The 22,969-nt window shown below is 37.6% G+C and overlaps 1 protein-coding gene across 3 annotated transcripts in view; it reads right to left on the bottom strand.

The window, feature by feature from the left end:
• The window catches only part of RFX7 (regulatory factor X7), a 66,724-nt gene that overhangs the window by 6,692 nt on the left and 37,063 nt on the right, over positions 1–22,969 (bottom strand). For 2 of the 3 annotated variants that reach the window (XM_080934402.1, XM_080934404.1), the window contains 7 exons: positions 19,625–19,707; positions 18,122–18,244; positions 17,058–17,102; positions 7,770–7,886; positions 4,921–5,005; positions 3,933–4,140; positions 667–962 (listed from right to left, as the gene is read on the bottom strand). In XM_080934402.1, coding sequence (XP_080790528.1) covers positions 667–962; positions 3,933–4,140; positions 4,921–5,005; positions 7,770–7,886; positions 17,058–17,102; positions 18,122–18,244; positions 19,625–19,707 — 957 coding nt within the window. The remainder of the gene's footprint in view (positions 1–666; positions 963–3,932; positions 4,141–4,920; positions 5,006–7,769; positions 7,887–17,057; positions 17,103–18,121; positions 18,245–19,624; positions 19,708–22,969) is intronic. The other variant, XM_080934403.1, reaches the window with a different exon arrangement.

Raw genomic sequence — 22,969 nt, 5'->3', positions numbered from 1 at the left:
ACTAGCTACTGTGGATAAGGAGGACCTAGACAAAACTAAGGCATTATTCTCTTAGGTGAATAGTATAGCCATCAGACATTGAAAATTTTAATGGAATAGCAATGATGAAGATACTGATGACAAGACAAATAAGAGAAAGCATTTCCTTAATAATACCAATAATAATGTCAGATCATCACCTTAGTAGGATGTACTTGCATTTGAAAAGCCCCTTCACTATACTGTTAGCTGTATGGTAGTGACCTGAACAAGATTCTACTCCTACATCTATCCAGCTAACCAAAGAAGCTGGCCCATATCAGAGTATAGAGTCATTAATACTATATTATAATTTGATCTAGTTCAATATTAAGAAAAACATTTAGGCTCCTAAAAGTTTCTTGACTCAGCTAGGAATAAAAAAAAAACTTTTTAATGAATTTATTCTGATTGAAGTTCTGATTGGCTATATGCACACTTTACAAATCTTCATCCTTTGTATCTTTACTTTTGTTAAGTTTAGAGTTTTGTTAATGCAATAAACTTTTGGAATGCAAGATGAATGACCAAGGGTAGTCTGGTCATAAGACCAGCTTATAACCCTTGCCGTCTTCTCACTTGCCATTTTTAATAAAATAAATGACTTCCTACCAATTCAGCAAGGCCAAACTCTAGTGATAATATTACCGGAATGGGACTAGGGACAGCTGCCACCACGATTCCAATGGGCTGGGGAGAAAGGATCGCAGGGTTCCCATTGGGTAGATTAGTCACTCCATTGGCTGTAGTGCCTTCCGTTTTTTTTGCTGAGGATTCTCCTGGCAATGGGGATTGCAGTTTCTGTTCCTGCTGCTTTTTTTGAATTTTCCGTTGCAACTGCTGCTTAGCATCAATTGGAGATGGCAAAGTCTTTACTTGAGGTTGAAAGGAATTACTTTCAGCTGTAGGTATAAAAGCAGAAGGCTGGGGGATTCCTTTAAGTCCTGAAAATAAGCACAAAGGAAAGCTAAAATAAACACCGTCTTTTGTGGAAGGCCGCACTCAGTCTCCTTGCATATGCAGCCATCTACTGGACAAGATGACTAGGCCAGCACATTCTAGCTCACAACCTACTTACAAAGCAAAGTGCCAGACCTCCACTTAAACATCTGTCAGCAAGTTTGACACCTTAAAATATGGTTTAACCAGGCCAATTTCAGTTAACAATGGCAGACAATTATAAAAGATTATCTGTATTATAAATGCGGGGACACTAAGAAAAATACATGTCAATAGAGCATTTTTACACTGTATTAGGTGCCAACAAATTTTCCTACCCCTTTCTGTAATTAGAATGAAATTAACAAATTTTCCTACTTTTAATATTAACCCATAAGAAAAACCTAATACATATTTGCTACAACCATTCCACGGCCTAATTTATGTGGGGAAAACAAGTTTTTAATCTTACCAGAAATTCACAAAAATATGAATCATTATTTTAATTGTTACTTTATGATTATTCCAGTGTGACCTAGAGAAATTAAGAAGCAGAATTTCTTAGTAAGACTAAGGTTAAGGCATTTTGAAAAGTGTCACTGAGAAAACTTTCTAAGAGTAGTAAGAGTAGAAAAAGAAAGAAAAAGCAAGACGATAAATTTTAAGAAAACTAGATATTTTTTATGATGCTTATTTTGTACTTAGGAAGTCCATTGCCGTGGAGGAGCAGGAGAGCCTGTGCTTGCACCCTCTGTCCCTAGTCAGGCTCCGCTCCTCATCACTCTAGTTAACAGCCACAGTTTGGTGTGGGTTGGGGAGTAGGGTAGAAGAAGAGAAAGACACAGGAATTCTCTTCTGCAAACTCTGGCCAGTAATTCTTCATTTTTTGATCCTCTCCTTTTCTATTCAATCCTGTAATTATTGTTTTTCTCTTTGAACTCAGCCACGCTGCTTCCTTTGGCTCTGGTCTCAGCTTTATCTCCATCCAGCAAAGCCTCTGCCAGTGGCTCACAGCTTTCTGTCTTGTCCTCCTGCCAGGGTTTCTGGACAGGAATAATTTCCAAGCAGCTGACTTACAAAAAGGACATTTGTAACACAACCTGTCCTCAAGATAGACACTGTATTTATATAAAAAAATTTGCATTCAAAGGATGAAGATTAATTTATCATGAATATTCTTTTAAAAATTTATTAACAGTTGAGAACAAAAGTTTAAGATTAAAAGTGTTTTCGGTGATGATATACTTGGGACAAAGTTTTGTGTTCTCATATATTGCTTCTAAAAATTGAAATCACCTGTTTACACATGTAATTTTTAGTACTTTTAAAGATTTATTTATTATTTTATGTGTATAAATATTTTGCCTTCATATATGTTTATATGTGCACTATGTGCATGTTTGGTGCTTGCACAGGTCAGAAGAGGTCTTTGGATTCCCTAGGACAGGAGTTCAAACAAACAAACAAACAAATCGAAGCCTCCATCCACAGAGGTACTCTTCCAACTGTCAGTGAGGACAGTAAAGAGAGATTACAGAGTGTTCTGAAGCCTCCACACCCTTCAAAGTCTTACTTTGTCAGAAGATAAGAAGGCAGTATGAATAACTGAGGTGACTTGGTCTTTGGAGACAGGCAAACAGGATTCAAATCCTAGTTGCATTCTTTTTTTTAAAAAAAGCTTTATTTATTTTATGTGATTGTCACTGCCTTCAGACACCAGAAGAGGGCATCAGGTCCCATTACAGATGGTTGTGAGCCACCATGTGGTTGCTGGGAATTGAACTCAGGACCTCTGGAAGAGCAGTCAGTACTCTTAACCGCTGAGTCATCTCTCCAGCCCCAATTGCATTCTTTTCTGGCCAAGGATAAACTATTTTACTTCCCAGAACCTGTTTCCTAGAATGAACATCACCTATTTCATAGGCCTGCTGAGGGAATTAAGGAAGCTAACATATATGTGAGCTACTTAGTACACACATTGGCATTACTAGGCAATACCAAGCTTGTGTCTAAGTGAAAAGTCAGGTTTGGTCATACAGTTTATATTCAAGAAGGAAAAGTTCTGACTAGCAACTGTAAGAGGCTGTTTTGCTGATACTGGTTCTCAATTGGCCATAAAATGAAAAGGAGAGATTATATACACTCATACACAACACAAACAGCAATTCTCTTCAGGATAAATGTACTACAGATTTAAAAATATTTATATTTAACTTGGAAGACTTATCTTGGAGAACAAGTTTCATGTTAACACTCTTTACAGAAATAATTTTCTAAGGTAATATAATTTATTCACTCTATAATCTGGCAGGTATAAGTGAAATATAAAGCATTTAAAATTTTCCATTAGAATTGATACCTTACACACAGCTATTCATTTAGGAATGCATCAAATATTCCAATAATAATGTTAACTGCTAAAGTTGTCACTTTTAAAAACTTTTCTTTGAATTACAATTATCACTTAAACTGCCATTAAAGGAACTCTCTTACAGCCAGGTGTGGTAGTAAATACCTTAGAGACAGGAGGATTCTGTGTTTAGTCTCAGGACAGCTTGGGCTCTAGTAATAAAGGGACCCCATCTCAAAACCATTGAACCAACCAACCAACCAACCAACAAAAAACAAAACTCTTTTTTTTAAATATATATACTTATATATATATATATTTATACTTATAAGTACACTATTGTCTTCAGACACACCAGAAGAGGGTGTCAGATCCCATTACAGATGGTTGTGAGCCACCATGTGGTTGCTGGGAATTGAACTCAGGACCTTTGGAAAAGCAGTCAGTGCTCTTAACCACTGAGCCATCTCTCCAGCCCAACAAACCTCTTTTTATAGTACCACTTCATAAAGTTTATTTGTTATTTATTTAAGTGCTCTTACCTACTGTGCCATCTTACTGGCCCCCAAGCTCTCCTTCTGCTACCAGCTCTAACTGTAGCAATGTTATATAGCAGTTTCCATACCTGCCGGTGCTGCTGCCATCACAGTCAGAGCTGCCATTGACTTGGTGCCTATATAATGACTCTTTACAAGGAAGTGGGCTAATTCCAAGACTGTGTCAAATGGCTGGCTTAACACTTTCTGGGCCCACTCACACACAAGACGGCAAGCAGAAGAGATAACTTCCTCATCAATATTTTGAAGCTGCCCAGATGGTTCAACTCCTTCCAACTATACAAAGGAAAGAGGAAAAGTTAACTTTATAAAATACTACTACTACTACTTCTAATGTTCAGAGAAATTAAGATGAAGTATATTGAAGATATATATTCTTATTGGGAGACGCAAAATTCATCTCTTGGATCAAAACAACACGAGGGAGCTGTTGGCAGACATGTAACAGCTTTGCACATGAGAGTGAGTCTATAAAGAACAGACAGTTGAGAATAGGGTGGATACAGCACTTTGCATGGCAGCTAAATCAAGGTGCAATGTCCCACACCTTTAATCCCAGTACTTGGGAAGCAGAGGCAGGTGGATCTCTTTAAGGCCACTGTGGTCAACATAGTGACTTTCAGGACATACAGGCCCATATAGAGAGCAGCTTTCTCAAAAAGAAAACCAAAAGACAGCAACTATACACAAATAGATGTTTTTGGTACTTCTAAAGCTTTCTCTAGTATCAATAAAAACTACATTGCCTGTTTCTTTTCCAGAGAGGCCAAACTATAGCTATTCTAAAAATTTCCCTTATGTACACAGGCGTCAACATATATTATAGACATGCCTACAAATTAGTAATCTTAGGTCTTTATTCTCCTGAATTTCATGGTGATACAGGTAAATTTTCACTAACATTTTTTTGGCCATTGTGGGCGTTTCCCCCCTTTCTTCTTTTTTATTTGTGGAAGGAACAGTTTTCAGTTCCCAATTTTAACCAACATATTGTACAGAATGCATTCAACTAAAGGCACATTTCTCTTTATTAAAAAGAAATAGTAGGACTCTTACCCCATCTCCAGTTTTATGGAAGTCCAGGTTGGGCAGTGTTGGCATATGAACGAAAGCTTTTTTCCTTAGTCCACTGTAGCAATATGTGATAAACAGTTAAGGTTGAAACCACTTTAAGTGAGCTGCGTATATAGATAGCACTTGAGAAGGAACTGTTCATAAAATGAGAATAAAATCACAGGAGATAACATACAAGTGGGAATTTGTCAATAAAAACATACATAATGTACTAGCAGAAACTCAGAATACTTCAACGCTTTCAAAAGTAGAAATGTCTTATAGAATGTTCAGTATAGCTGTCTTAAATGAAAGGTTTTCATCTGTTGTAACATTATGAACAAATGTTCCCACTATGCAGTGCCAGCCACCAGTAACAAGCAGGTCAGAGGGAAGGACTCGGCAGATGGAATCCTGGCAAAGGGATAGGAAACTTGAGTTGGGGCACAGGGACAAAAACAACTCTTAAAAGAGTTTCACAAGGGCTTTAACCTTTATATTCGTTTTCCACTGAAACATGCAGGATTATCACTCATAACATGCCAAAGACACATCAAGTCCTGGTCTGTCTGTATTCAGGAAACAAGGGTAGAGCGGTGCACCTGTGCCTCCCTCCTTACTACCCCTTCTCTCACTGCCAAAGTAGCTAACTTAAGGCTTCAAAAAGGCCACGAGCTAAGCAGGGAAATGGATGCATTTTAAATAAAAGATAGTCTTTATTTTACAATCTTCCAGGAGCAGCGAAACCTTTAGTAAGTTCTCTTTTTTAACGTTTTATTAATTCTTTGTGAATTTAACATCACATACTCCAATCCACTCATCTCCCAGTCCCTTTGTATCTACCCTTCAGCCCTGCAACCTCTCCTGAAGAGAAAACTAGAAAAAAAAATCTTGTGGGAGCTGTAGTGTGTCACAAAATGTTCCATACTATATGTCCTTTTGTCTACACATCTTTCCTTGCAAATGTTCACTGCAACGAATCATTGGTCGGGTTTGAGGCCTCTGGCTCCTGCTACATCAATACTGGATCCTCAATGGGACTCCTTTCAGATACCCTGTGTCACTGAGATCCTGCAGCTTTGGATCTGCAGGACCCACTCTTTCATGGACCCCAGTGGATTACAGATGAAGTAGATGTTGGGGTGAGCCGACTCAAAGCTGTAGATCTGGGCCTGGAAGGTAGCTGAGTTAGTCAGCCTACCAGTTTCTCCAGTGCTTTCCAGCACTGCCCTAGCTAGATCACTCACTGCCACAGCCTGCAAGAGGCAGGGTCATCTCTCCCACTCTCATGTCCTCAGGGTCAGCTCTCTGTGCTGCCCAGTCTAGAGGCTGCTGGTGAGGGGTGGGGCCAGCTTAGCACAGTGGCTTAAGTAGCAGTCTAAATCAGGGATACCTGCACGGGCTTTGGTGGTAACACTGGCTTGGGACATCAACACAGACCCAGACATGATCCCTTCCCGCAGGAGCACAGGGCACTCCAATCAGCATGTCTCACTGCCCCAGTTTCAATGCAGACTATGGACATCTGCTGTAGTGGTAACTTAGACCAGATTTCAACATAGACCCAGCTACAGCAGGACCCTGGCTCTAGGTGGCAGCCCAGGTAAGGACTGCACCATGGCCTCCACACATCTGCCTATTCCTTACCACCTTCAAGTCTCTAGTTCTACTTTCCCCACAATGTATGAACCCCCTGGCCTTGCTTTCTCTTCCATCTCTCCATCACATATTCTGCTACTGTAGTGGTATCAGTGGCACATAGTGGGTCTTTCTTCTGTCTATCCCAGGCCATTGTGGTCAGGGCAGGTGTTTGGGTGTCTTTCTTCCAGCCACTATGGGCCAGACTGTGGCAGGCACTTGGGTCGATCTGTAATAAATTCCTAATTTCATCCCTTTATTTCTAGTTGCTTATATATTATTTCTCTGACACAAAAAGGGTTTTTCCATGTCCTGCTTTAATGTTTGCAGAAGAAAAAAGTTAGTATTAGTCTTTCATTACAAGAACAATTTTTTAAAAATATACATATTTTAAGTTTTATTTATTTATTATATATAAGTACACTGTAGCTGTCTTCAGACACACCAGAAGAGGGTATCAGATCTTATTACAGATGGTTGTGAGCCACCATGTGGTTGCTGGGAATTGAACTCAGGATCTTTGGAAGAGCAGTCAGTGCTCTTAACCGCTGAGCCATCTCTCTAGCCCACAAGAACAATTTTTTAAGTGTATTATTGACATTCTAATTGTTTTTTAACCAGGGAAAGTCCCATGTTTCTGAATTACAGGAGGGGAAAAAATATAAGCTAACATCTTTCTCCACTTTTCCTGATAATTCATAGTTGCTAAATACATCATTTCTTACTTTTTATTGTTAAAGCAAAGGTGATGGGTAATAACAAGGCAATAAAAGGGCTGGAAAGATGGCCCACTGTTTAAAAGTCATTGCAGCTCTTACAGAGAGCCTGGACTTGGTTCCCGGCAACCACACTGAGGCTCACAGCCACCCATAACTAGGTCCAGAGAATCCAACACCTCCTGGTCTCTGAGGCACATGTACACATATGTGGTACACATACAGGTGTACAGGATCACATGCATAAAGATAAATAAAAAATAAATAAAACACAAAAATTGAAATGAAAAAAGATAAAATCTATCAGAATCTTAACTTATAAACCACTATTTCTTATGTAGTTTGGTAACAGTGGGGGAAAAACACTTGTAGCTATTCTACTAATGATTTTGAGTTGTTTGTTTGTTGATTTACACTTATTTGTAATGTAGTGACCAGATAAACTACATTAGCAGATGGACCAAAAGAGATTCCTGACAGTATTCTGATAAAGGATATTTAGATTTGCCTCTAGTGCCCAAACGTCGTGCCTTCATGTTTGGAAAGACGTTTTTCATGATTTTTCCAAAGTCAGCAGCACTTAATGGATGGTAGCCAAGATTGTCACAATAGCTCCTGCAAAAGAAGGAGAGACCAATTCAAACAGTGACAGAATTCAACATTACACAGCATGGTGTCAGTACAATATACTTTTGGTAAAGTGAAGCAATGGATAACCCAGAATTCAGGACATTTTATAAACCCGCATTCTGGAGAGCTGCATGATAAATTCAGATTAAATTTGCTTGACTTACTCTAAGGGTTTACAAGATTGTTTTCAACGGCATCTGGAAAATTTCTATGAAATTTGTACATAGACACTATGTTGCTAAAAAATTTCGAGCTCAGTTAAACTGTAGGTTCTAAATGAGTACATGTAAGTTCATCTTGCAGGACTATAATTTGTACATACATACAGGTATACACACAGAGAAGAGCTAATTTCCAATCTTACATCATTAATGTTAGACACCACAGTTAATCACATGAGATAGTTTAGAACTTTAAAACAGTCTCCTCTTCCTCCTCTTTTCCCCCATTAAGAGGCCCAGGATTAGAGGTCTTGGGGCTTCTTGGAGATTTCTAGGGGCAGGGGTCATGGTCTGGGCTTGTGGATGTAAAGCTCAAGAGTAGATCCCTGTCACCAAGCTGGCTCACCTGGATAAGGACCTAAAGATCAAGTCTTTGGAGATCTACCTGTTCTCTCTGACCATTAAGGAATCTGAGATTATTGGCTTTTTCCTGAGCACATTCCTACAGGATGAGGTTCTAAAGATGGCTGCCAGTGCAGAAGCAGACTTGGGCTGGCTAGAGGACCTAGGTTCAAGGCTTTTGTTAATATTGGGGACTACAATGGCCACGTTGGTCTTGGTGTTAAGTGCCAAGGAGGTAACCACTACCATCCAAGGGGCCATGATCTTGGCGAAGCTCTGTCCCTGTGCAGAGAGGCTACTGGAGAAACAAGATTAGCAAGCCTCATACTGTTCCATGAGAAGTGACAGGCCATTGTGGCTCTGTGCTGGTGCGGCTCATCCCTACCCCAGAAACACTGTCATTGTCTCTGCTCCTGTGCCCAAGAAGCTTCTGATGATGGCTGGTATAGATGACTGCTACACTTCAGCCCGAGGCTGCACTGTCACCCTGGGCAACTTTGATGCCATCTCTAAGACCAGTAACCTCTAGAAAGAAACTGTATTCTCCAAGTCTCCTTATCAGGAATTCATGGACCATCTTGTCAAAATCCACACTCGAGTCTCTGTTCAGAGGATCCAGGCTCCAGCTGTGGCTACCACATAAGGATTTTTATACAAGACAAATAAAGTGAAATAAGCCTGTTAAGACAAGACAAAACTTCCAAACGTGGCATGTAAACTAAAAGAGACCTTAGAGATCATCTGTATTTCTCTGGTAAGGCTGACAACAGGGCAATGAGAAGTCTCGAAGGTCCAGAGTCACTCCTTCCCCTTGTATTCCTTTAGTTTCATAAAAGCGTAGATTTAGAGATGAATTTAGTTTGTATAGCTCAACCTCCTGTTACACACAGAAACTGTCATAATTTTAAATAGTGGGTTACCTCATGTGACGACCTCCCTGATAAGGACAGCTGTGAGGTGACCTATCTAGACTTCAGTAGTTTTAATTTTTAAAGAAAGATAATTTTATTGTTAACTTATAAATAGTCAATGATCCTAACTTATGGAGAATTAATAGAATATATGCAGTCATGCTTTAGAAACAAGGGCTATGCTACAAGTCATACGTCATGCTACAAATGAAGATGAGGGTTAGGTTACCTCTCATTTTCCTGCTTTAACTGCAGGGTTCATCAAGCAAAATCTGGTGTCGATTAACAACTAACTCAGCATTAGGTTATATTTATATAAGTTATAAAAGGGTAGAGGACAAAGATGTTCTGTTTATAGAATAACTAACATTCTTAACATAAGATCATTTGGTCTTTTTCTTTTTATTTATTTAAAATTATGTTTTAAAGACTGGAAATACAATAAACTTTAAAAAATTATTTATTTTATGTATGTGAGTACACTGTAGCTATCTTCAGATGCCCGAAGATAGCATTAGATCCCATTACAGATGGTTGTGATCCACCATGTGGCTGCTGGGAATAGAACTTAGGACCTCTGGAAGAGCAGTAAGTGCTCCTAACCACTGAGCCATCGCTCCAGTTCCCACAATTAACATTTAATATGACTAAAAAGGTCATTCAAAATACATGGAATTCAGGCTTTTTTTCTTTGTCATGTTATTTGTAATATAATTACACAATGTAAAATTAAATATTTCTGCAAAAAAAAAAAAAATCGAAAACCCAGTAGAGAAGATTGGTGTAAGCAGTCAGGATAACTGACCAGATCTTACATTACTCTGTGCTTTATAAAAAGTATTATTTCATTTTTTCAAGTCCTTAATATAAAAGTTTTTATTAAAAATTTATAAATAGGAATTTGTACAAAGAAATTTAGTCTAACCTAATCTAATTCATATATTTTATGGATTAGATATTTACACTGCTAATTAAAAGTTTTACGCACACTTCGATAACTGGGATGCATCCAAAATTTTATCATTTTTTTCTACATTTATACAAAATAATTTATTAAGATGATCAGCTTTCTAATTAAATCTCTGCAACGTTTTTAACCTAGTCCACACTGGTAATTTAGTGGGTCTTACCACTCATGCATTACTGATGGCAATAAATTAAAAAATATGGAAGTTACACAGCATAGTAGCTTCCAGCACTTAGGAGGCTGGTAGTTCTATGTCAGCCTGGTATACATACTGAACTCCAGACCACCAAGCTACATACTTAGACCCTGTTCTAAAAAGAACATGTTCTCTTTAAAGTGTCAATCATACTACATCTGCAAGGTAACCTGGAAGATAAATGTGCTAAAAGAAATTGACTGTTGAAACCCCCCCCAACATTTTAAAGAAACAATATATTGATACTGTAGAGAAAACTCTGAAAGTATCTGATACAAACCTGTAAGCTACCCTTTTTCATATTGCCCCTACCACAGAACAATGACACACAGCTATGGCATTGCTATGTACACTGGCTCTGGTGTTTGTCACAGATACTCAGGAATGTCAGTGCAGAGTATAGTGCAGGTGCAGCTGCCCCCAAGTCTACTGATTCCCAGGCTTGTGTTATAGTGTCTTTTAGGTTAGGCCTTGAGGAGGTGAAAGGTGTTAGTCATCAGTAAGCAGAGAGCAAATTAAAATCAATTACTTTTGAAATTCACTGGATTTATTTGCAGTAACTATACAATGGTCAGTATCCCTAAAAGACTCCTCTGTTGGAAGTTAATGAAAGGTATTTAAAGCAGAGTTAAGTTATTGTGCACATAATTACATGCTTGATCACCAGGATGGCTATCTAGATCTAGAGCTTGCCTAGGGTAAAGGTCCTTCTCCTTGGGGAGATGATAAGGGATGGGGAAAAGAAGTAGTCAAAAATTATTATAAGCTTGCTTTGTGCGGTGTCTAAGACTGCATGCAAATTACAATTGCAGTAAACTGTAAGCTAACCAAAAAGAGTAAAGAGAAGCTGGGAAATAAGATGGATGAGTTGCTGTGAAAAATCTAAACAGTTTTGTACTCCATTTTTAAATCGGGTTATTTGGTTTTCTGGAGTCTAACTTCTTGAGTTCTTGCATATATTATATATTAGCTCTCTATTGGACGAAGGGTTAGTAAAGATCTTTACTCAATTTGTAGGTTGCCATTTTGTTCTATTAACAATCTCCTTTGCCTTAACAAAGCTTTTCAGTTTCATGAGATCCCATTTGTCAATTGTTGATCTCAGAGTCTGAGTCATTGGTGTTCTGTTCAGGAAATTTTCCCTGTGCCAATGTGTTCAAGGCCATTTTTCCATTTCTCTTCTATTAGATTCAGATTATCTGGTTTTATGTGAAGGCCCTTGATCTACTTGGACTTGAGCTTTGTACAAGGAGATAAAAATGGATTGATTTGCATTCTTCTACATGCAGATCTTCAGTTAGACTAGCACCACTGCTTTCTTTTTTCCACTGTATGGTTTTGGCTTCTTTGTCAAAGATCAAGTGACCATAAGTGTGTGGATTTATTTCTGAGTCTTCAATTCTATTCCACTGATGGACTTGTTTGTGTCTGTACCAATACCACACAGTTTTTATCACTTTTGCTCTGTAGTACAGTTTGACATCAGAGATGGTGATTTCCTCTAGAAGTTGTTTTTATTGTTGAGAATTGTTTTTACTATCCTGGGTTTTTTGTTATTCCAAATGAATTTTCAAATTGCTCTTTCTATCTCTGTGAAGAACTGAGTTGGAATTTTGATAGGGATTGCATTGCATTGAAACTGTAGATTGCTTTTGGTAAGATGGCTATTTTTACTAATTAGTCTTGCCAATTCATGAGCATGGTAGTTTTTCCATCTTCTGGGTCTTCTTCAATTTTTTTCTTTAGGGACTTGAAGTTTTGGCCAAAACTTTCACTTGTTTGGTTAGAGTTATACCAAGATATTTTATATTATTTGCGACTATTGTGAAGTGTTGTTTCCCTAATTTCTTTCTCAGCATGTTTATCCTTTGTGTAGAGGAAAGGTACTGATTTCTTTGAGTTAATTTTATATCCAGCCACTTTGCTAAAGTTGTTGATCAGGTGTAATTTTTGGGGTCGCTTACATATACTATTATATCATCTGCAATACCTTGACATTAGCTGAAATACCCAATAGTAGGGAGATAGAACTTGAAGAGACTACCTCCAGTAGACAGACATGGCCCCTAGTGGAGGGCTGGGGGTACCTACCCACCTCAAAATTTTCAACCCAGAGTTGTTCCTGTCTAAAGGAAATTCAGGGACATAAAAAAAAAAAAAGTGAAGACTGAAAGAAAGGCCATCCAGAGGCTGCCCCAACTTGGGATCCATCCCATCTGCAGGCACCAAATCCTGACACTATTGCTGATGCCAAGATGTGCTTGCAGACAGGAGCCTGGCATGGCTGTCCTCTGAGAGGCTCTGTCAGTACCTGACTAGCACAGATATAGATATAGCCAACCTGGACTGAGTTTGGGGACCCCAATGGAAGAGTTAGGGGAAGAACTGAAGGAGCTGAAGAGAATGGCAACCGTATAGGAAGAACAACAGTATCCACAAACTGAACCTGTCAGAGCTCCCAGGGACTAAGCCACCAATGAAAGGGCACAAATCGGCCAGTCTGTACTCTCGTTACATATGAAGCAGAGGACTCCCTTATCTGGCATCAGTGTGAGGGGATGTGCTTGGTCCTGTGGAGGCTTGATGCCCCAGAGAAGGGGGATTCTAGAAGGGTGAGGTAGGACTGGATGGGTGGGTGAGCATTCTCTTAAAGGCAAAGGAGAAGGGGATGTGTAACTTTTATTTTTTCAGACTTTATTTTTAATGATGGTTCTAAAATGCTCTAACCTCCTTTGTAGCCCACCACCCACCAGAGGTAGTAGAAATGAAAAGATGCAGGGTAGGGGTTAGGGCTAGTGGACTTGTTTAGAAAGGTTATTTGGAGCAACTCCTGTCTGTATTGTCTGGAGATCGGTTCAGTTAGCAGGCAGCAGCAGCTCGATCCACTCGTAAATACTTCACGGATACACCAGCAGTCCAGCTCGGTAGAGTCGGGTTAGCAAAAGTGGCGACAGGGTGACATGACCTAATGAGACACCCAGGCCTCAGCCTCAGCTCAGAGTCAGCAGGAAGAACCAGCAGGAACACCAGAAGAAGTCCGCTGTGCCTCTCATGGAAGCGAAGATCAGCAAAGACTCTAGATCCACAAGTGTTGCACAGCTAGCTGTACCAGCAAGCCAAGCTGTCTCCGACAGGAGTCCTTCTTCAATCTTCCAAACATTATGTGTCCTTCATGTGCTTTGCCTCAGCACAGGTTTTGCCTCAGAACATGCATCTAATCAGCTCGAGTCTGAGGAAGCAGCAAGAAACTGCAGTATACTATCAGATGTTTTTTGGTGCATTTCTCTCTATGGAGTCCTGACAAATGTAGCTTAATTATGAAATATAAGGCGGACCAATACATCTGTGTTATTAGCAAAGAATCTCTCATCATCTGTCCTTTCATGTGCTTGCTTTAGCAGAACATCATCTCTCCTGGGTCTGCTTCAGCAATACATTCCTTGATGAGTCAGTCTTAGCCTTTCACACCTGTATCCACTTTAACGAAATGTTCCTTTATAGGTTTGCTCCAGCAAAATACCATCCAACTGACTTTCCAAAGAACCCTTAAGTTTCCACTTTAGGAAGAGGGTGGCAGAGTAGTGGAGGGGGACAACTTTTGAAATGTAATTAATAAAAAAAGATAAAAAAATCTGAACTGTCCTGACATGCTAGAAGATCACAAGTATTTGGAAGGCTGTGTGCATGCTCAAGAGAGACTTGAGAAAGCCTGAAGTTCCCACCTCAGGCTAAAGAGAAAGCCTCCCCAAAGCCGAAAGTGAAGACTAAGGACAGTTGATTCCATGTCTGAGTGCTGATGCTGAATCCTAGTACATACTTATGGAGACCCCTAGTGAATAAAGACTGGGAGATTTATTGGTTCCAGGGCCTCAGTGAAATCTGTATCTTACTAGATGACTACTGAGCTGGGGAGACTTCGGTAGGTAGTCATAGTAACACAGTATAGTTCAAAAAAGCCACATTAAAATTATCCCCCAAACAGCCAACAAATATTAATAACCATAAGAAATGATACACACAAACCTTGGACAAGGATTGAATCAAATTTTCAGAGTACCATATTTTAAGTCTAGCTTGCAATGAAGAATTATGAGCTATAAAAAAATCAAAATCTTTACCTTCTCCCCAAATTGTAATCATTAGAATCTATACCTGAGGAAGTCTAGATAGATGTACTTGCTATGAACCAGCTACTTAAATATACTCAGATTTAAGAGAAACCAAATCTCACCAAATAGGAAATGTCAATAGAAATACAGAAACTACATATATTAAAAAGTTATAGTTCTAGAAAATATATAATGATATTTTGCTACGATAAAAATAAGTATTTAAAACTAGCAGATGATCATTAATAATCCAAGAGCTAGGAATATAGCCTTGTGGCAATTTTTGGTATTCAAAGATCATTATGTTTAATCTATATACACCAAGAAAACTCTGTTTTCATGTTATGTTCTACATGTACTTTATGGTTATGGTAACTAGTGGGATTTCAGTGCTATCAAACCTCTAAAAGAATTGCCAAAATGCTTTAAAAAATCTGTACACATATCTCTCTTCTTTAAATAAAGTTGTAAGAAAAAAAATAAAACTAGCAGATATGTCATATAAGAATTCAGGCTTAAATGGATATTAGATAGCAGCTCCGAAAAAAAATTCACATGAAGAAAAAAAGAATACCAGCAAAGACAACTAAATATAAAGTACAGAGTAAATATATCTTCCCTGTATAATTTTTGATATTCTCCTATTTAAACTGAAAGGCAACTGCATAAAACATCATTTATATATCTGTATTGATGGGTATATGTTACAAAAATGTATGAATATGGGGGACAAAGATATACATAAATGTTTATGTACTCCTGACTTTATATACTGATGGTATAATCCAAACTAGATCCTGGGGCAACTATGAGACAAAACCCTGGAGTGTAGAAAGTGAAAAAAAAATAGAAAATGATTTATTAGAAAATAGCTGTTTAATAGACAGACAGCAATAGGAGAACAGAGGAACAAAATGAGGTATAACACACAGGAAATGACCAGCAAAACCAGGTAATAAAGTTCATACATCATTAACAATTACACTAAATGTTAAAAGATTGCAGCATTCTATAGTCATTATTACAACATACTTAATATAAAACATGATTAAATCAATTTATCCTCAGGATATGGGAAGGGGAACTCAAAATCAACTGTAGGTGGGAATATATAACATATATGACACACCCCCATATTCAACAGGATACTTAGGAATAAATCTGAAGACATGAAATTACTAAAAATGATACATAGATTCAATGTAATTCCCATCAAAATCCCAATGACACATTTCACAGAACTCAACTAAGCTGAAAATTAACTGCACAAGATTAGAAATGTCACTAGACTTCCTTAACAATATGAAGTTTCAATCTCTCTATTTTAAAAATGGTTTATTTTTATTTTATGTGTATGAGTGTTTTCCTTGAATGTATGTATATGTACATGTGTGTACATAGCCCACAGAGTTCAGAATAAGTTGTAAGTTATAAGCTGTAAGATCATTCAGATTTTTGTGAGTCACCATGTTGGTACTGGGAACTGAACCTGGGTCTTCTGCAAGCACAAGTGTTCCTAACTACTGAGGTATCTCTCTAGCCCCTCAATCTCTTTTACTTAAGAAAACTCTTTAATATTTCTTGTTTTCAAAGAAATATTCAATATCATTCAATATAATTTAAAAGTAAAATATAACCAAGCTTGACCTAAGATAGGACATTGTTAGGAAAATATGGACTGCTTATGCATTATGGTCATAATTCTTACAAATGAGGTGATGTCTCTGCAGGTGATATGAGCTGTTGACTAGGCTAGGCCAAAATTTCAGAAATATGTGCATGTCATGGATCTGTTCATAGTCTACTATGAAAACATCATTTGTTGGGGATGGAGAGATGGCTCCGATCCTGAGTTCAATTCCCAAAACCCACATGGCAGCCCACAACAGTCTATACTGAGATCTGATGCCCTCTTGTGGTATGCACGCATACAAAGCACCCATACTCATAAAATATATAAATAAATAAACCTTAAAAATACATCACTTGTTAAATTTTTCTTTTAGGAAACTAACAAAACATCTCTGGATAATTTCTCAACATCTTCTACTTCAGACAAATTTTAATTTTAGACTAAAAGAACCTTATGCAGCTTCAATCTTTTTCATTTTATAGATGTGCCAAGTTATAAAAGAATAGTTAAACACTTGTCCAGGTCATAGAAGTTTGCTGACAACATCTACTTTCTGGATCTTCAACTCAGAATTTCTTCTGTACAGTATACAAGTATTCTTTTATTGAATTCAGATTAGCTTCTTACATGTTTTAGAAGGATCTTTGGCCTTTTGGCTAAGATTAAGTATACAAATTTGAAAGGGTCTTTTGTATCTATGCTTACCATAAATATACATCTTTTCTCCTTCTCCTTTCTAACTTTACATGTAGCCCAAATATGAAGCAAACTTTATACCTGGAATCTTGGATCATTGTCCCAACCAGCACAAATATACAGCTCCTGGGCCAGGACAGAACGCTGTCAGTCTTATGATACTCAGGGTCCAGGACACAGTGGATACTCATCAAAGAGTTTCAGATTTTAAGAATGAACAACTTTCAGTTTCAACCTTTCTTAAAACATTAAAGTTCTTAGTTCAGCTCATTTCGAGTATGTATTTCTGTTTTTTAATAGTCCCACTATGTTCTTTTGCATAAGCAGTTAAGACTTATGAATAAGCTAGAAAGCTTTCTTTCCAGATATCAACAATCTTCTCAGTAAGGGTAGCTTCTCTGTATTGCTTTAAACGAACGAAACACTTGACTGTTTTCATCCAAATTATATAATTACAACACACTATTTTTTCTTAGTTTGATGTTTCAATAACCATAAAGTTTGGCTTTACTTATCCTACCAGAACGAATTCTTCCTTTCAAATAAATTATAAACACACTGAGCAGGATGGAGTATCGCAATGAGTGGCCATGCTCTGTTTTTCAAGCCCCTTAACATATATACTTTTTAGTTCCTATATTTAAATAAATTATTTGAATAATCAAAGTTAGTTGTGTGGAGTTTTTGTATGTCATTGATCTCTTTTATCTTTGAATAAATACTTTACTTTGAATAAAATACTTCTCTGTTTGGGATAGAATTAAATAGTTTTAGACTCATGAAAAGTAGCTTAAAAAATTCAAGTACAAAACCCCCCATGTTTTAGTCTCTTCTTATATACTGACTATTGCCATCCACTGTCCCTCTACTCCCCCTCCCCATTATTCTTGCCATTTTAAAATTCTGTAAGAATCTTTCAATTCAGTATCCCTATACCATTATTTTTTATCCTCAGAACCCTGGACATACTCCTGTTCTGTATTATATTCTATCACAAAAGCTTCGAGCTGTCAGTAATCGTGAATATTTTTAAATGCAACACCTAAGTAACAGCCAATTGTAAGCACAGACAAAGTAAATCACTGTTTTTCACACGCATACTTATCTGCTTTAACATATCATAGTGTAAGACAGGGCACACTTACTTGTATTCATCATAGACTTCTTGTTTGGGGAGTGAAGTTTCAGGATGCTCCTCTAAGGTATTTCGAATCCAGGAAAAGGCATGCATTTGCTGTGCCCGACTAGATGACATGGCATTCTGATCACTAACCGTAAAACAGACAAATTTTGGCTGAACTATACAGCAATTACATTCATAAATTTTAAAGTAAGGCCTAAATGTTATGGTAAAAATATATCAACATATCAAAGTGAACTCAGGATATACAATGGATACTCAGTAATCTATATAAAAATTGTTCTGACTGTGAGCCAGTAATTGCTATCAGTTTCAGACTGAAATTACTGGCCTGGTTGGCCAAACTGATGGTTTGGAATCTAAAGCATGTTAGGTGGTGGAGACATTACAAAATAAGGTTTTTGTTTTGGCCAAAATTACTTTTGTATGAATATTTCCTAACTTGCCCGTTCGTTTACCTATACTTCCTAAATTGTTAAATGTTGTTAATTGTAAACAAACTTTGTGGTAAATTCTTTATATTCAACTTGCTCTGCACACTCAAATCATAGCAAAGCACTCCAACCCTAGAATGGATAAGAGAGATCTGAAGAGGACCAGCCTCCCACCACAACCCTTCTCACAACTAGGATCTTTGCATAAACTACCATGTCCACTGAAGCATTAATCTTATTATCTGGCAGTACTTTTATAAGCTGATCTCATGAAATGGGCATTATAGACTCTATACAACAAGCTAGTCTCTGATTATGACACTAATCTCAGCCTCCTAGAAGAACAACATGATTCCAAAATACTGAGCACATTATTAGAGCACATTATATATTAAAAATAGTTGTTATAGATGATATGGGGTGAAAATAGGTAAAAGCAACAGAATTTTAATTTTCATTATTTCTCACGTACAATTTTAAATGAGTATAATGTTGAAAATAACATGAGAGAATAAATGCTCAGAAATATGCAAAAGGTAATGAAATTCTTAAGTCTAGAAACAGAAGAACTGTTTTTCTCCACACTCTCTCCACTTAAGCATTTTTAATGAAGCTAAAGCAATACCCCAAGTACTTAAAGTGAGGTACATCTACACGACTATGGCCAACGATGTGCCTTTGCTTTTATCTCACATCCCATGTGCTTACTTATCACTACACTAAAAACAACCCTACACTTCATTTTTCAGAATAATTATTATTATAAAGAATAACCTGGTTATTCTTTGGGTTTCTGTTCTTTTTTCACATTTTTATATGGCATAATACTCCCACTGTCCTGTGTGACCAAACCTAACTTACATTTCATGGTATTTAACCAGTTACACAAATGAATTAGTCAAAACTGCAGGTGAATATTTAACTAAGTATTTGGAAGATACAAATGATCTGATGTTTTGCCAATCTGTGTTCTGACAAGCATAGAAATACTAAGATAACAATCAATTACAATGTACACAGCTTGGTAGGGTCCTACAAACAAGGGAGCATTACAAAGACAAGGACAGGTCTACCTCTTCTCCGCAGTGCTAAGACCAGAAGGCAGTTGAAGGTAGAGGTAGAGTTTCTCTAGGTCTGTAAACTTCTCAACTTCTTGCTGGTTACAAAGGGTTAAAAAGAAAAACCATTAAAAATATTTTCCCCCAACTAAAGCTTTTAATATTTCTCCTAAATGCTACTGATCTTTTTCTAATTTTCAAATACCCAGAATGTGACTAATGCTAATGGAGGCTAAAAGATCTGAAATAAAACCAACAAACCCTTCTGAACTATTAGGTGAAATTAGTTTCAATTTCAACAGGGGCTTCTATTTAGATAAGTCTAGTTATAAGATTCTCTGCTATTACTGTTGAATAAATATGAAATTCCTGACTGCCTTTATATAGGTTTCACCCATTTCATGATCCTTTATTACAATAAAGATATTCATGGTAACTTATTTCAAGTAAAACTTCTTTGTGATGTAAAGTTAACTGGTTACTGGCATTTATGACACAATGTTTTCAGATGGTAGTGATGGTGTAGAACATCTTTTTAAAACAGCAGCTTTGGCTGTCCTGAAACTCTATGCAGATCAGGCTGATCTCCAACTCACAGAGATTTACCTGCCTCAGATTCCTGAAGGCTGGGATTACTAGTGTGTATTACCATGCCTGACTCAGAATTTAATAAAGCACAGATGCAATTTTAGAAGCAAAAATAATCCCATAATTTTGAATTGCCTACTCATCTTGTTTATGTGTTATACAATTGCATACATATGGATATGTACGTAGAGGCCAGAAGAGGATGTTGGTTTTCCTTTATTGCCTTCTGCTTTATTTCCTTGAGAAATGGTCTCTCACTTAACCTGAAGTTGGCAGTTAATTCTACAAGCCTCAGAGATAATCCCATCTCTTCATAACTTCCTCAGCAACAAGTCAGGTTATAGGAGCTGGTACATGTCCTGGCTTCTTGTGTGTACCAGAGTCCCAAATGCAGATCTTTATTTTTGTGCAGCAAACACTCTTACCATTTGAGCCAACTCTTTATATCACAGAAGTCTTTTCTTATTATCAAAATTTACCTGAAGATTTAACCTTAGATATCATTTACAAGGTTATTTAATCTATCAAGTATTTGCATATAGCTCCTATGTACAGAAAAAAACTGACTGCATATACTTAAGAACTCTGTGTGTTTCTGAGATAGGATCTTACAAAGTAGCCCTGGATAACCGTGAATCAGAGATCAGCTTGCCTCTGCCTTAATAACCTTATTCTAAGTGTTCTCAGCCTTACTAATACTCTGACTCTTTAGTTTAGCTCCTCATGTTGTGATGACCCCAACCATAAAATTATTTTCATTGCTACTTTATATCTGTAATATTGCAACTGTTGTGAATTGTGGATATCTGATATGTGACCCCTGTGCGACCCACAGGCAGAGATCTACTGCTCTACATGAAAGAAACTGTTCACAAGAAACGTAGGCTTAATGAGCAGCAGCAGCACAGAAAATAAAAATCTTACAAAAGTACACCAATCATAGTTCAAACTTTAAAAGATCTCATTTTAGAAACAATAATCCATGCCAACATCCCTTTATCCCTAGACTTAAGTTTTTACTTTTAGATGTTCTTAAAGCAAAGCTATGAAAATGGTCTCAAGATTAGGGTGAGCCTCAAGTATTACCCAGTTGAATAGACTGGGTAATAACTGATAGAAAAAATATGAAAAGAGGAAAAGGGTCCCTGACTATAATCACAAGACCTTTCATCCATTTATACTTAGATAGTAGCTAAACTAATTTTGAAACCGCAAGAAGTTTACCATCCCACAGTCAAAAACTCTGACACAGAATTGTTCCTGTCTAAAAGAACTGCAGGCACAAAAATGGAGAAGAGACTGAGGGAAAGGAGGTCCAGTGACCAGACCAACTTGGGATTCATCTCAAGGGGAGGCTCCAAGGTCGGACATTATTACTGATGCTATGGTGTGCTTATAGACAAGAGCCCCTAGCATGGTGCTCCCCCCTTCCCCCAGAGGCCCAACAAGCAGCTGACTGAGACAGAAGCAGATACTTACACCCAAAAATGGTCAGAAGCCAGGGACCCCTGTGGGTGAATTAGGGAAAGGCTGGAAGAAGTTGAGGAGGAGGGCGATCCCACCACATAGGAAGATCAGCAGTCTCAACTGACCCAGACCCCTGAGATCTCTCCAGACACTGAGCCACCAACCAGGTAGCTGGTTGTCTACCCCCATCCCCTGCCCCTCGACACATATATAGCAGAGGACTGCCTGATCTGGCCTCAGTGAGAAAAGATATGCCTAACCCTTGAGAGACTTGAGCCCCCATGGAGTGAGGAGGCCTGGCTGGTCAGTGGCGGTGGGGGGAAGGGGGGAGGAACAACATCCTCTTGGGTACAGAAAGAAGGAGAAATGGGATGAGAAACTGTGGGAGGGTAGACTGGGAAGGGGATAACGACTGGACTATAAAAAACAAAACGAAACCCCCCACAGCTTTAATAATCTCTTTCTCTGAATTTTAAACACACATATATATACAATAAAACAAATAAAACCTCCCATTAATAACTCAACTTGACTTAAAGCTTCTAACACTATTTTGATTGTTCCTCTGCTTTGGGTCCTAGTAGTCACTCAAAAACATGCTCAGCTTATGGATAATTAGTTATAATTTATTGATTCATTTAATAATCTTTCTAGTATCAGGTTATACTTTCCCCATCAACCAAGATGAAGCGTTTATCTGTTTTGTTCTCATTAATTATTTTGTGAGGCAGAATCCTAAAAAGTAATATGAAGCCAGATGGGAAACTTTCTAGTATAGTTTAGCACCCAATTTCAGTTTTAAAAATCTAAAATTATAAAAAATCACAAAGTAGAGAGAGAACAGGTAGGCAAGCATCGCCATGTCATATTTGCTTTTATTCTCACTGACATTCCTTCAGCAGCATATACAATAAAAATGTGTATATGTTTGAAATACTAATGTGTGAGATCAGTCTAAGCTGCTGATTGATAGATAAAAGATAAACAAAATGTGATACTAATATAAAACAGTTTTATTCAGCTACAATGAAAATTATCTGGTAAGAAAATAGATGGAAACAAAATAGTCAGTCTCAGAAAATATGGCATTTGGGGGAGGGGCATAAAAATAAAAGCAGGACAATTAAGTACATTGAAAGGGAAAAGGAATAAAGGGAGGAGGATAAGAGAAAGCAACAGAGTGGGTGACCACCAATCAAATGTCATATCCATTAATGAACAAGTCATAAGAAAAGCTACTGCTTTATAACAATCAGCATATGCCAGTGAGATAAATGAAAAAGTACACTGTATAGAATGGTCTGT

The sequence above is a fragment of the Micromys minutus genome (assembly GCF_963924665.1).
Source record: "Micromys minutus genome assembly, chromosome: 21".
NCBI classification, from domain to species: Eukaryota; Metazoa; Chordata; class Mammalia; order Rodentia; family Muridae; genus Micromys; species Micromys minutus.
The sequence above is the reverse complement of the archived record's forward strand: the minus strand, read 5'-3'. Positions and strand labels throughout refer to the sequence as shown.